This window comes from Aedes aegypti, chromosome 2, assembly GCF_002204515.2.
Source record: "Aedes aegypti strain LVP_AGWG chromosome 2, AaegL5.0 Primary Assembly, whole genome shotgun sequence".
Taxonomy (NCBI): Eukaryota; Metazoa; Arthropoda; class Insecta; order Diptera; family Culicidae; genus Aedes; species Aedes aegypti.
The window spans coordinates 98,161,189-98,174,228 of NC_035108.1; the positions used below are offsets into that span (position 1 = coordinate 98,161,189).

General features: G+C 39.2%; 1 protein-coding gene across 7 annotated transcripts in view; it reads left to right on the forward strand.

Annotated features, from left to right (window-relative positions):
* LOC5573660 (protein dead ringer) overlaps positions 1–13,040 on the forward strand; it is a 489,443-nt gene that overhangs the window by 392,446 nt on the left and 83,957 nt on the right. For all 7 annotated transcript variants that reach the window (XM_021841653.1, XM_021841652.1, XM_021841647.1 and 4 more), the window contains one exon: positions 1,100–1,172. In XM_021841653.1, the coding sequence (XP_021697345.1) occupies positions 1,100–1,172 (73 nt within the window). The remainder of the gene's footprint in view (positions 1–1,099; positions 1,173–13,040) is intronic.

Consider the following 13,040-nt stretch of genomic DNA (forward strand, 5'->3'; position numbering starts at 1 on the left):
TTTTCACAGCGCTTTTCACTTCTGAGTGCTATAAACTCATTTAAAAAGTATTAGAGTGCCACCGAGTCATTCCTGGGTAGAATTTTACAAGCGTGTGTGACATAGAGCAAAAAAAAAATAAACAAAAATAGTGTGCCGAGTCTACAAGTTTTGCAGAAGTTTTAAATATAGTCCATAGAATATGATAAATGGTAGAAAAAAAAAATCAAGTACAGTCAACTCTCCTTTACTCGATATTTCGTATTTCGATATCGAGTTAGAGAACCATAGTTAAAGTAGGTTTTCATGGCTACCTCGATGGTCTCTTGGATCGCATTTGGACTGGTTTTGTGTTCTGTAACTCGATGATTCCTTCAATATCGAGTTATGAAGAGTTGACTGTGCTTTAGAAAGTATCGTTTTGTAAAAAAAAGTTGATAAGGAAATGTCCTGTTTTTGAGTGATTATTCGAAAAACATATTTGAATCACGGTAAAAACTTTGAATACCATTCGCTGTATGGTTCAAAACATTGGTTACATTAGATCGTATGATTTTTACACATTTGTTTTTCGTTATGACTTGCTCCCCCTTTCCGAAAATTCTACCTACACCTATGACTGGAACCGCTGCATTTTTTCATGATCTTGAAGCACCCGCTCGACGCGGCTTAATTTGGCGCAATAATGTGTGTGATACGGACGGCGGAAAAAATGACACCGACTGGCAACAATGGCCAACAGAGTCGTCGGCGGCAGCGATTAAAAGTGTTGTTGAACTATTTTCAATTAGCGTTTGCGCTTATCTTCGGCTTACGGACGGGTCCAGTTTTAGCCGAGCTGCGGTCGAGGGTTAGTCGATGTAATCTCTTGCCCGGCCCTCGTTCGAAGGTCCGTTCGTTATTTTCGCTTGTTTTACGTGCATTTTTTTTGTTATCGATCGCTTTTTTTTTCCTTCCTATGTGGTATTTTTACACCGTCGAAACGAATGTTATAACAATTAACTGGGGCTCGTCCAATTACGGGACGAGTCCTCCAGGGCCGATTCACCTGAACACTTATGTGACTTATGTAATTTTCACTAATTTGTAACTTTTTCCTTCTTGTTTTTCTTGTTTACAGCTGTACGAAATCAACGATGATCCCAAGCGGAAAGAGTTCCTCGATGATCTCTTCTTGTTCATGCAAAAGCGAGGTAAGTGAAGCGACGAACAAGTGTTCGACATGCTATTTGAAGTTTACGGGTGACTGATGTTTCGCATATACAGACAAACAGGAAATTAAACGTTCTAAAAGTGAAAGATATTGTTGGTTAAGAGTGGAACACGTAGAATTTCGTCTGCGAAACGCGTAGGATCGATAAAGTAAGTTTGTTCTCTTTTCTGGCTTGATACTGTTTCAATAAGTTTTCGATAAATGTCAATGTCTAGACAAACATTATAGAAGGGCCCAAAAGATCTTGTGCCTTTTTTTCAGAAACGTTGCTGTTGAGCCCATTTTATCCCGCACACGAAAACTCTAACTAACTAACGCCACTATCAGGAAAATTAGTGTTAGATCTTTCTGATAGCGGAATTGGTGAGCGTGATTGAGTTAAATTGGGCTCAACAGCGTTTTGCAATGCTATTATTTTCCAATGCTGATGTGCCCTTTTCAAATGTTTGTCTATATTTGATCAGCTGTCATACAGTGCTACACTGACGCAAATGAGGTTATCGAAATGAGTAGAAAAGCATTATGGATTTCACCCGCATGGAAATGTCTGAAGTGGCTTGTATGGGCATTATGGTGATCATTTGTTTGAGTACAGGTTTGGCTAACCGCGAACACTTCAAATTCAAAAATCCAAAAAAAAAAATGCATCATACTCCGTTTACTTACATGAGAATCAATGAGAACCCGTTCGGCTTATCTGAAAACCATGCTGATACGATCGTTAAAGTCAATCGCAAGCCGATGATCAACGATTCGCAATCTTCTATACGCAGTGATGAAGAAGCACTAAGACAAAACACCTTTCCGTTGCAATTCATCCGACGATGAAGAGAAGCACGCGTGCAGCCCACCCAAGGTATTGCTCGTGAAGCCGCATGAAAAATGACCAATAAATAAATTTGTTGAAGCCTTGTTAAATTGTTGCTGTTATCACTTCCGTCCTCCTCCGGTATGCCCTTTTTATAGGGCAGGTCTTCTGTCTTTGCAGCGAAGCTCTGGTGGCCTCCCGTGCACTGGTTTATAAATATTATAATCGAATTACTCTTCGTCCAAGAGACGCTAACGACGACGGCGACTTCGGTCGACGCACAGTTGTTCGGTTTCATATAGAAGCCAGACAAAATCTTAAAAATGCTCCCAAATTAAAAGGAAACGATGTTTAATCTAGTTTACTTGATGCTCATAGAAAGCTTCATCGAAATGAATGAAAATGTCGAATTTTCATGATTTTATTCAAATGACATTTTTTACTTATTCATATAAAAGACTGGTTTTATCATAGAATTTAAATAAAATCAAGCAAAAACACAGATATATGAGTTTGAACTTTCTAATTGTAGATTTTATTTTAGCTGAAAAGGTTGATGTGGCTTCGTTATTAATTTAAAAGAAAGTAAAACAAAAGAGCCTAACTCAATTTAATACTTTACCTTTTAATTCCACTAAAGTTTGTATCTTCTGACAAATACGCGTATTTCAACCTCAACTGTAAGGCCGTCTTCCGTGTCGTGTACTAGACTCGATTAGATTTAAATGGTATAGTACTAAATTCGGTTTTTCATCTACTTATAGGTATTACACATAACAGCTTATAGATTTATTATCAAAAAGAGCCTCTCAATGTTAGATAGGTCCTTCTAAAAAGTTACGCGAGATTTAGTTGAAATACAACTGTTTTAAGTATACTAGATAAACTGTTGTTGGTTAAAATTGAGCAATCATATATTGCTGACTTATCCTCGCTTAAGACATAATTCAAAAGTACAGAAATCAATAAATAAAACGTAAAAGATTATTTTAAAAACTTCAATTTTGGCATTTTGTCCGGCCATGCACCACTGCGCGACGGACCAAACGAAGGCCTCGAAATGATTTCGTGATCGCGGCCTAATCGGATGCCCGAAGGCGTGAAAGCGCACCCTTTTTAGTGAAAATAACACTTCAATTTATCAATTTACGAGCTGTCGTGGTGGAGGAGAGGAGAGGATCACGGCGAAACTCCGGGGAATCGAAAAGCGAACATGCAAAACCGGATCCTGGAGGAGATTGGACAACGCGTGCGGAGAGGGCAGAAACGGCGATCGACTGAATTAACGATCAGTATTAAAAAGGTGTTAAGGCGATAGCAGATTTATTGCTAATTGAAATCAAATTTATAATTCCCAGTGGTGGTTGTCAGCGTTTTGGCGGCCGGTGGTGGTGCAATTGCGAAGGCTTTTCATCGGTGGGAACAGTGTTGGATTTGCAAGAGAATTTGTGATGTAGATTGAAATCGATGTAGTTCAACGAACACACTGAAAAAATTCAACTCGTGGTGCAAATTACTTCAGTTCTGGGATTACACAATTCTATGATGCACTTTTCTTAAAAGTGGGACAATTTACGATTCTCTGTTAGTGTAGAAGAGATTTGAAACTCAAAGATCTTTTTGCAGAACCTAATTAGTTGGTGCATTGAAAATTATAAGCGTGAAACGTTGTCTATTTGTCAAAATAAATGAAAACTATTAAAGATTATATTTTTAAGATTTCACCGATTTCATTAGTGCGTTCTGTTTTCCTAACAAAACTCTGATCCATTCTAGCTTCAAAAGACACCGATATTGTTCCAAGAAGCCCTAATAAACGATTATGGGGGAGCGTCCGGCAGGGAAAATCGAAAACAACGAGCAGGATAATCAAAATCCGAAACGACTCGGGGTTTCACCTTGGGCGTCCTTCTTATCGGCCGATTTGCATTCATGAACCTTCTTGTGTAAGCTTCTTTGGATCGAATCGAGTGGAATATCCGTTGTTAAAAAGATTTACTACCGATTGTGTGTGCGTGCTTGGGTGTATCTGTAGTTGTGATTCTAAATGACAGGTACTATCATGTTAACCGTTGCTGATGGACATCTTCGGATGGTTTTTTTTCCATAAAAATTATATCACTCCAATACAATGTCTTCCCTCGAATGCTATCGTCGAAGGCGGAGAATTTACCTGCGTCGTCACATTACTCCAGCAGCAACAATAATAGCAATTACTGGGAACTAAGGCATGGCCGCTTCTGATGAGTAAGGGATTTCCGCATGACGGTGGCCGAGTTGCTATCCGTAGTCGTAAATTGCTGATTATGGCAGTGCACGTTGGGAACGAAGATTTACTACCCATGGCGGAGATAAGCCTACGGAGTCTTCCGTGAAGAATCCGGTCATAGTTGGGCGGCGTAGGCGACATATATAGGAAAAAAGTGCTTTGTTATTCAGATTTAAAGTGATCTAGCAATGTACCCGTATACATTGTTTGTGCATCAGCAAATGCAGTTTGAATGATCACAATTGTTGGCAAGCTTCAATTGAAGATTCGGAAACAATGTCAAACATTAATAATCAATAATTATTAGTATTACCAAGCGTTCCCTCACGTCTGATACATTGGCAACCTGCTAACCAAAGCAAACCATTGCTATAAATTGCCTTATTTGGGTTTAACAAATATCTTCAGATCATCTGGAACAAAGCCTTCCCCTCATCTCAGTTTTCTTATGAGTCTACAGTTACTAACTGAGAGTTTTCTTTGCCATTTAACCATTTGGGAATTCGAGAAAATTTCAACCCGTAACGAACCTCAACCGACGGGATCCGAACCCTGGACCTCCAGCATGGTTTGAATAGCTACGCATTTTTCGCTATTTGGCTATTTGGACTTCATGATCCATCCAAAAAGAAATAGTTCATCCCCTCGTCGTTTACATTGTAAGTAAGTGGAGTAAATCGAAGCAAAATGTAATTGATGTCACCTCAAGCTGGCTGTCACCTTCCTCAATCTTCCCAACTAGATCACCACCTCCGGGAAGCCAGTTGCTCGATTATTTATGCGAAAACATCTCTAAACCAATTAATGGGACATTCCGACAGCTCATAAGCATCCCCCCCAAATGACACATGCCAGCAGACCATATTTTTCATCTACCTCATCGTCCCCTCCTTCACCTTTCAATGTCCCGCCCACCATCGGTGAAATCCATTCAAATAATTAATATTACAAAGTAGGGAAAACTGTTTATATATTTTCGCCCGCAAGTTTATAAACAGCAGCAGCAGCAGCAGCCGTTTCGGATCCCCAATCCATCCATCTGTTGGAATCAGTCTCTCTCTCCCCAAACCCGCGCCTCAATTTGTGGCCTCGAAGAGTTGGAACTTCATCAAATTCCCCGGATTTTCGTTCCCTCCGATCGGAATGATGCCCCTGCAGACGAGACACTTGAACCACTTATACAGTGGTTTTGGGACGCACGCGAGCTCACTTTTCACATTGCACAGGGCTGGTGGCAAGTCTCTATTTGGAGATTTTTCAGGGGAAATTGAAGCCAAATCTCAATTGGATTTTATCCAACATTTCGTCCACTTATTAGTCTAGCAGTTTACCCAAACAGATCTCAAATAAAATCTCCACGTTTTCCTTAATATTCTCGTTTTCTTGGCTCTTGTATGGTCTTTTTGTTTAATTTTATGTTTGGTCTCATTTTTCAAGCACGAGCTTAGCTTTCATTTTTTCAAGCATGAGGTCTCTTGAGTTCCTATTTTCAAGTCAGTTGCAACCAGCCCTGCATTTGACGGCAGTTGGATCCCAGCGTCGTGGCCACCCGAACCAAGCGGCGATGATTGGATTGTGTGTGATTTTGGCTTCCGTCGACGACGACGACGACGACATTAGCCGCCGCCCGATTTGATGGAGTTGTTTATTAAAGTGAGTGTCATAACATGTGTCTCGTGACGATCATTACTCACCCGCTGTGATCGCGACGAAGACAACGACTGCTAGCTGCCTAACCGACCGCGGCTGTTGGTTGTCTGCCATTGCACTGTGGGATGTTTGGCGAATCTAGCTGGTCAAAGGACATTTACAAATACTAGAATGTTCTACATCTTCTCGTCCTCCTTCTCCTTTTCCTTCTCGTTTTCCTTCTCCTTCCCCCTTTCGTTCTCCTTCTTCTCTTCCTTCTCCTTTTCCCTCTCCTTTTCTTTATCCTTGTCCTTCTCCTTTTCCTTCTCGTTTTCCTTCTCCTTCCCCCTTTCGTTCTCCTTCTTCTCTTCCTTCTCCTTTTCCCTCTCCTTTTCTTTATCCTTGTCCTTCTGCTTCTTCGTCTCCTTGCCTTCTCATTCTCCTTCTCCTTCTCCTTCTCCTTCTCCTTCTCCTTCTCCTTCTCCTTCTCCTTCTCCTTCTCCTTCTCCTTCTCCTTCTCCTTCTCCTTCTCCTTCTCCTTCTCCTTCTCCTTCTCCTTCTCCTTCTCCTTCTCCTTCTCCTTCTCCTTCTCCTTCTCCTTCTCCTTCTCCTTCTCCTTCTCCTTCTCCTTCTCCTTCTCCTTCTCCTTCTCCTTCTCCTTCTCCTTCTCCTTCTCCTTCTCCTTCTCCTTCTCCTTCTCTTCTCCTTCTCCTTCTCCTTCTCCTTCTCCTTCTCCTTCTCCTTCTCCTTCTCCTTCTCCTTCTCCTTCTCCTTCTCCTTCTCCTTCTCCTTCTCCTTCTCCTCTCCTTCTCCTTCTCCTTCTCCTTCTCCTTCTCCTTCTCCTTCTCCTTCTCCTTCCCTTCTCCTTCTCCTTCTCCTTCTCCTTCTCCTTCTCCTTCTCCTTCTCCTTCTCCTTCTCCTTCTCCTTGTCCTTCTCCTTCTCCTTCTCCTTGTCCTTCTCCTTCTCCTTCTCCTTCTCCTTCTCCTTGTCCTTCTCCTTCTCCTTCTCCTTCTCCTTCTCCTTCTCCTTCTCCTTCCTTTTCTCCTAGGAAGTATGTTAACTTTCCTAATTGTTTTACAATAGATAAAGTAGTGTCTGAATTATGATTTGAATAAATTAATCGGCCGGGCAACGAGTTCAGTTACCGTTTTTAGATGGATTAAAGAAGTCTGGAAATTCGATCGATGGCCTTCTCCTTCTCCTTATCCTTCTCCTTCTCCTTCTCCTTCTCTTCTCCTCCTTCTCCTTCTCCTTCTCCTTCTCCTTCTCTTCTCCTTCTCCTTCTCCTTCTCCTTCTCCTTCTCCTTCTCCTTCTCCTTCTCCTTCTCCTTCTCCTTCTCCTTCTCCTTCTCCTTCTCCTTCTCCTTCTCCTTCTCCTTCTCCTTCTCCTTCTCCTTCTCCTTCTCCTTCTCCTTCTCCTTCTCCTTCTCCTTCTCCTTCTCCTTCTCCTTCTCCTTCTCCTTCTCCTTCTCCTTCTCCTTCTCCTTCTCCTTCTCCTTCTCCTTCTCCTTCTCCTTCTCCTTCTCCTTCTCCTTCTCCTTCTCCTTCTCCTTCTCCTTCTCCTTCTCCTTCTCCTTCTCCTTCTCCTTCTCCTTCTCCTTCTCCTTCTCCTTCTCCTTCTCCTTCTCCTTCTCCTTCTCCTTCTCCTTCTCCTTCTCCTTCTCCTTCTCCTTCTCCTTCTCCTTCTCCTTCTCCTTCTCCTTCTCCTTCTCCTTCTCCTTCTCCTTCTCCTTCTCCTTCTCCTTCTCCTTCTCCTTCTCCTTCCTTCTCCTTCTCCTTCTCCTTCTCCTTCTCCTTGTCCTTCTCCTTCTCCTTCTCCTTCTCCTTCTCCTTCTCCTTCTCCTTCCTTTTCTCCTAGGAAGTATGTTAACTTTCCTAATTGTTTTACAATAGATAAAGTAGTGTCTGAATTATGATTTGAATAAATTAATCGGCCGGGCAACGAGTTCAGTTACCGTTTTTAGATGGATTAAAGAAGTCTGGAAATTCGATCGATGGCAAAAAAACCGTCCAATGTTTCTTCTAGAAATAACTTTAGCAGGCAACCTTTAAAACGTTCTTTTTAGAATTTCTCCAAGAAATCGGCTAAAAACTCGCGATTTTATGTCGAGCTTGGATTTTTTTTTTCCGATACTAACTCCACATAATGAATTTGAAAAGAAACGACTAGAAATGCTTTTAGCCAGCTAGAATGTCTTAATACCCCTAAGTGCGTCGCCGCAATCAATGCACTACTCTTAGGCTAGAATGATGTTTATGTGGGGCTTGGGTTCTTTCGATGAAAGTGTGGGATTTGAAACTGCTCTATTGGATGATGAGATGGCTGAGGTCTTGCGGCCAGAACATAAGGATCATAATGAGCTCAAGTGGATACTTAGCAAGTGATAATTTGAAATCAAGTGGAACACTAGGCAGAACGCTGCTAAAAACTTTCATATGTATTTCGAATTATCTCAACTTTCTGGACATTATTTTCGTACATGCCACACGATAAACACATGCATAAATGATCAATTGGCAAAGAAAGCTCTCGGTTAATAACTGTGGAAGTGCTCATAAGAACACTAAGCTGAGAGACAAGCTCTATGCTAGATGGGACGTAAAGCTAGAATTAAGAAAAAGATGTAATTCTAAAAAAAATCTACGGGTATAAGTATATATTATTTCTTTGATGAATTTCGGTGGAACAACATTCCAGTACGATTACACCTTCGTATTTCAAGACGCAGAACACGACTTTTAACACCTATGATGCTTCAAATAATTAATTGATGTGAAGCATTCCTGAGCAAGTCGCAACATATTTATCTCCCAATTGAAGCAAATTATCACATACCAGCTTGTGGCGGCTCACGACCAAACGATCATCAAACTCCTGGACCGAAATGGAAGCTAACCTTAATTAAGTGCTAATCGACATCACAATGTCGTCGGTTCCATTATAACGGACGGAAAGTGAGTTGATGGAATGAAGCATTAATTTCCTATACCGCGTCACATAGTTAGCAGTATCATATAAGCAGTGTTGTAAGTGGTCACTGAGTATCACTGATGCATCCAGTGACAAGAAGTCCACACCAATCAGTCTAATATCGGTTCATAAATATGGCATACGACGTTTCGGAAGTTAGGAGCTTAGGTTTTTTTTATATTCATTCTGATATACACTTAACTCCATTGACATATGCATCTTTTTCTAAGGCAGGTATTGTTGCACCATTTTCTATGTTCTTGAGTTCTATTTTCAAAATGTGTGTCGATTGTGATGATTGGCCACCCGGTTTCAGACATATTGCATATTCGGGATATTTGAGATTTTGGCAATGAAAAACAGTGATCTGTGTTAGTGTGCGATCCTTGGCCAATGGGACATTCCTCGTGATTGAAATATTTTAAAAAATACTTTCCTTCTCTCAGCTTAGATATAGATAACAAACCAAATTGCGTAGTGTTATCAGAAATTGAAGAGCTGTAAAAAAAAACTCTAAACTTCCCGCAGTGTTTTAAGCTAACCTCAAGAAAAAGCTATTCGAGAGTAAACTATCTCATATAAAATCGCAAATAATAATGAATTTTGATGAAAAAATCATGAATCGCTGCAAATTTGAGGTAACCCAAGTAACATTTTATGCTTGACGTTTATTTGAAACCTAGTTGAATGAAAAAAATAATGTCTGAAACTATAGTCAAATCAAACCGTTGTTAGCCAGGGAGGGCGATATTCAAAACTGAAAAGGCAATAGATGGCTCATGGTCTATGGTAGTAAAATCAAAATCCTGAAGCAAAGAGAGCCCCACGAAAGATGAACTAAACACATAAAGCTATTTATTCACGTTAGGCTTCATCTCCAATCACTACTTTTTCGATCCAGTTTCTTTGACAGTTCTTGACTACCATTCTTCCCTGCGCTTGTGTTGGAAGGTTGAGAAATTTTAGAATCCAGCGATCAGTGAGTGGAATACAAACAACAGTGTCGCCGCTCGACGGTCAGTGAGAGAAACTGAATGTTCGAAAGGTTGTTGTCTGTACTTTTTGCCGCTGTTAGCGTTTAAGAACGATGTAAACATTCGTTACCCTGTTGATCAAACGAATTTCGGCAACATCAAAAGACAATGTTTCACGCTTAACCGAAGTTAAAAAGAATTGATTTCAACGAATCGGACCAATTTTTATACATGCTGAAAACCCTGCTTGGGATGATTTCTATATAGTTTCCATATAGACCAAGGTATCTAGAAGGGAGGTAGTTCAATCCTTCAAACAGAGTTTGAAAAAACAGTTGACAGCTGGCAAGTTTGTTTTGCGCGGTCAAGCCAGCAAGCCATGGAATTCATAAAGAATCTCCCCCCAAATCATTTGATTTCCAATCTTTTCATCTATTCCTAATCAGTTCTGATTTACCGTTTTGTCTCAAATTCCGAACAGACTCATTTTCCGAATTGAATTTTCACGTCTTTAATCTATTTTATACCTTGGAAGTTAAAATGATTATCTAGTTCGAGGTCAGTAAAACTAGCTCAGATGAAGTTATTTTCAAAAAAAAAAATAATTTGATTGCGATTTATTCGTGCTGTACGAATCAAGGTGAATCAAGGTGTTCGGAATATGAGACAATGTACGGCGTTTGAATCAAAATGTTTTTACATACTTTTACGTAAAAAGTACTAAAACTAATTAAATATACACAATTATCCGCACACCCAACAGCTGAAAGTAAAGTTATGTAAAGCAATTGAAATTTTCACATATATCTGTTAATTTATGCCTATCAAATGCATTTGAAATCACCGTTGACCTTAAGTGTTTGGAATATGAGCCAAAACGATACGTTTACAAGCATCCTTCTAACATCTGGAGATTACAAAAGAAACGGCAGATTGAAGTGGGATTCTTTGAACAATCTGAATTGCAATGTTTCACTTGAATACATCTCGAATTACAGAACCTACGGGTAACATCTACTACTCAACACCTGAACGATTCATCTGGCCATTTCAGCTGGTCGCTTCCGGTGGAGAAGTATGCAACTCTGTACGGAATGTTCCTCAAGTGCAAGATACAGGCTGTGAACGAGGTTGGCCAAAAATCCAAAAGGATCAACACTTTAATGAATGTTCGAATCCTCTGAACAGAATCTCAAATAGAGAAACTTTAAAGTAGATGGAGTACCGTGTACCTTTTAATTCCGCTCCTAAATGCTTATCTTTGACAGATACGCGTATTTCGACTACCACTTGCAGTCTTCTTCAGTGTCAGTTACTCGAGCAAATGTTTTCAAAAACAAGTTTTCGTGAAAAGCCTTTGAAATAATGAGTATGATTACTAAAGATGCATATATGAAAAGTGTGCGATGGACGCTGCGAAAACAATTATGAATATTATAAATCACCAGGTAGAAACTCTTCTGCGATGCAAAAATGAAGTGCTTTCGTGTTTTTTTGAGAAGTATAAATTTAACTAAAAAAAACACAACACAGATCTTCAAACGATCCTTGTGAGAGTGCATCGAAATGGAGCGATTTTTTCTTGTACTCTTTCTCTCTCGCTTCTATGCTCACCTTTACTCACACTTTGAAAGAACTCTTGAGTGAAACTTTGAACTCGTCCAAACAAAACAGGCTTCGCGGAGCTGTGATGGCACTCTTTTTTATGGAATTTTCCTCCCTTGTGTTGCGTGCCGCACCTTCTTCGTTACTTTTCTATGCTTCTCTGATTGGTATTTTTTCGCTCCCTCACAATGAGACAAAGAGCACGCTGCTCTAGAGCATTCTACCAAATTTTGGCGATGTTGAGGAGTATTATAAAGCCTGAAACTCACACAGTTGAAATGTTCAGTTATCCCCTGAAATAATATTTCGCTGTTATAAATGTGAAGATGCATCGAAGCCACAGCTCAAATTTTCAAGAACCAGAAAGCCATTCACGTTGAAAATTTGATCGAATCGGTCACCACCAGCGAGTGACCCTTCGATCAAGTTTTCAGCCTCAACAGTAGGGTGCGGCTTATTTTTCGAAAGTTCTCAAAACCAAAAATTCGTGTGCTCTTCTGAATTCAAATTACATAAAATGGGAAAACTCAAACTTTGAGCCAAACATATTATGATTTAGAGGTGGCGCAAGCGATTTGAAGTCTTCATAAATGTGTTATTTTCCAATCAATTTTGAAACTTGATCATCATTCTCTTCTAAAATAAATTTATGGAAAGTTTGTAGAAAATCAAAATTGTCTAAAATGAAAACAAGTCTTAGTTTATAATAGATTTCCCTTATTTTTTTTCTTCTTTTTACTTAAAAAATATCTTTGTTCGACCACAACTTTATGAATACTCATCCCTTCCAGCACTTTGTATATTCTTTCGAAGCTAATCTAGTTTTTTTTTTCAAACTGTGAATACAACATTAAATTAAATTGAAAATTATTTGACTTAGTTAAAAAAAATACGCAAAAAAGTGATTTTTGAATGAAAAAAAAAGATTCAACAAATGCATATATAAAAAAATATTTTTGCTTTTAAATTTACCAAAAATTGTTTCCAAGACAATTTTGAAGGTTTAACAAATAAGAAAGTTTTAGCTTGAGTGTTGGCGTTTAAGTGACAAAAATTTGAAAAATATTTTGCTTCGGAAATTCATGTTTTTGGGCAAACATATTTACAAATTAATTTAATAATAATTAAAATAAAATAAATAAAATAAACTGTGGGTTAAAAACAACCGAAATTTTTTCCAAAAACATGTAAAAAATTGAATTGGTTTATTATTTATGAAGTTATGGTCAAACGAAAATGTTTTTTTTAGTAAACAGAGGAAACTACTCTCAAGTTTTCATTTTGAATGAATTTGATATTCTATAAACTTTACATAAATTCAATTTTTAAGAGAATGATGCTAAGAGCTTCAAAATTGGTTGTGCAGATTAACAAATTTATGAAGACTTCACTGAACTTCACTGAGTGTAAGACTGAAATTGGATACTACACCGCGATCGATTAGTTCTTTTTGATCCTTCGACCATGACGCTTGCTCCTGGACAGTGCGTCAAGAAAGCCTGGATTGCCTGGAAGCCTGGAATCATCAGTTTTTTTCCCTCTCGTGTCGCGCACCTTTTTTTTTCTGAGTGCTTTTATTTAGCCGAGCAAA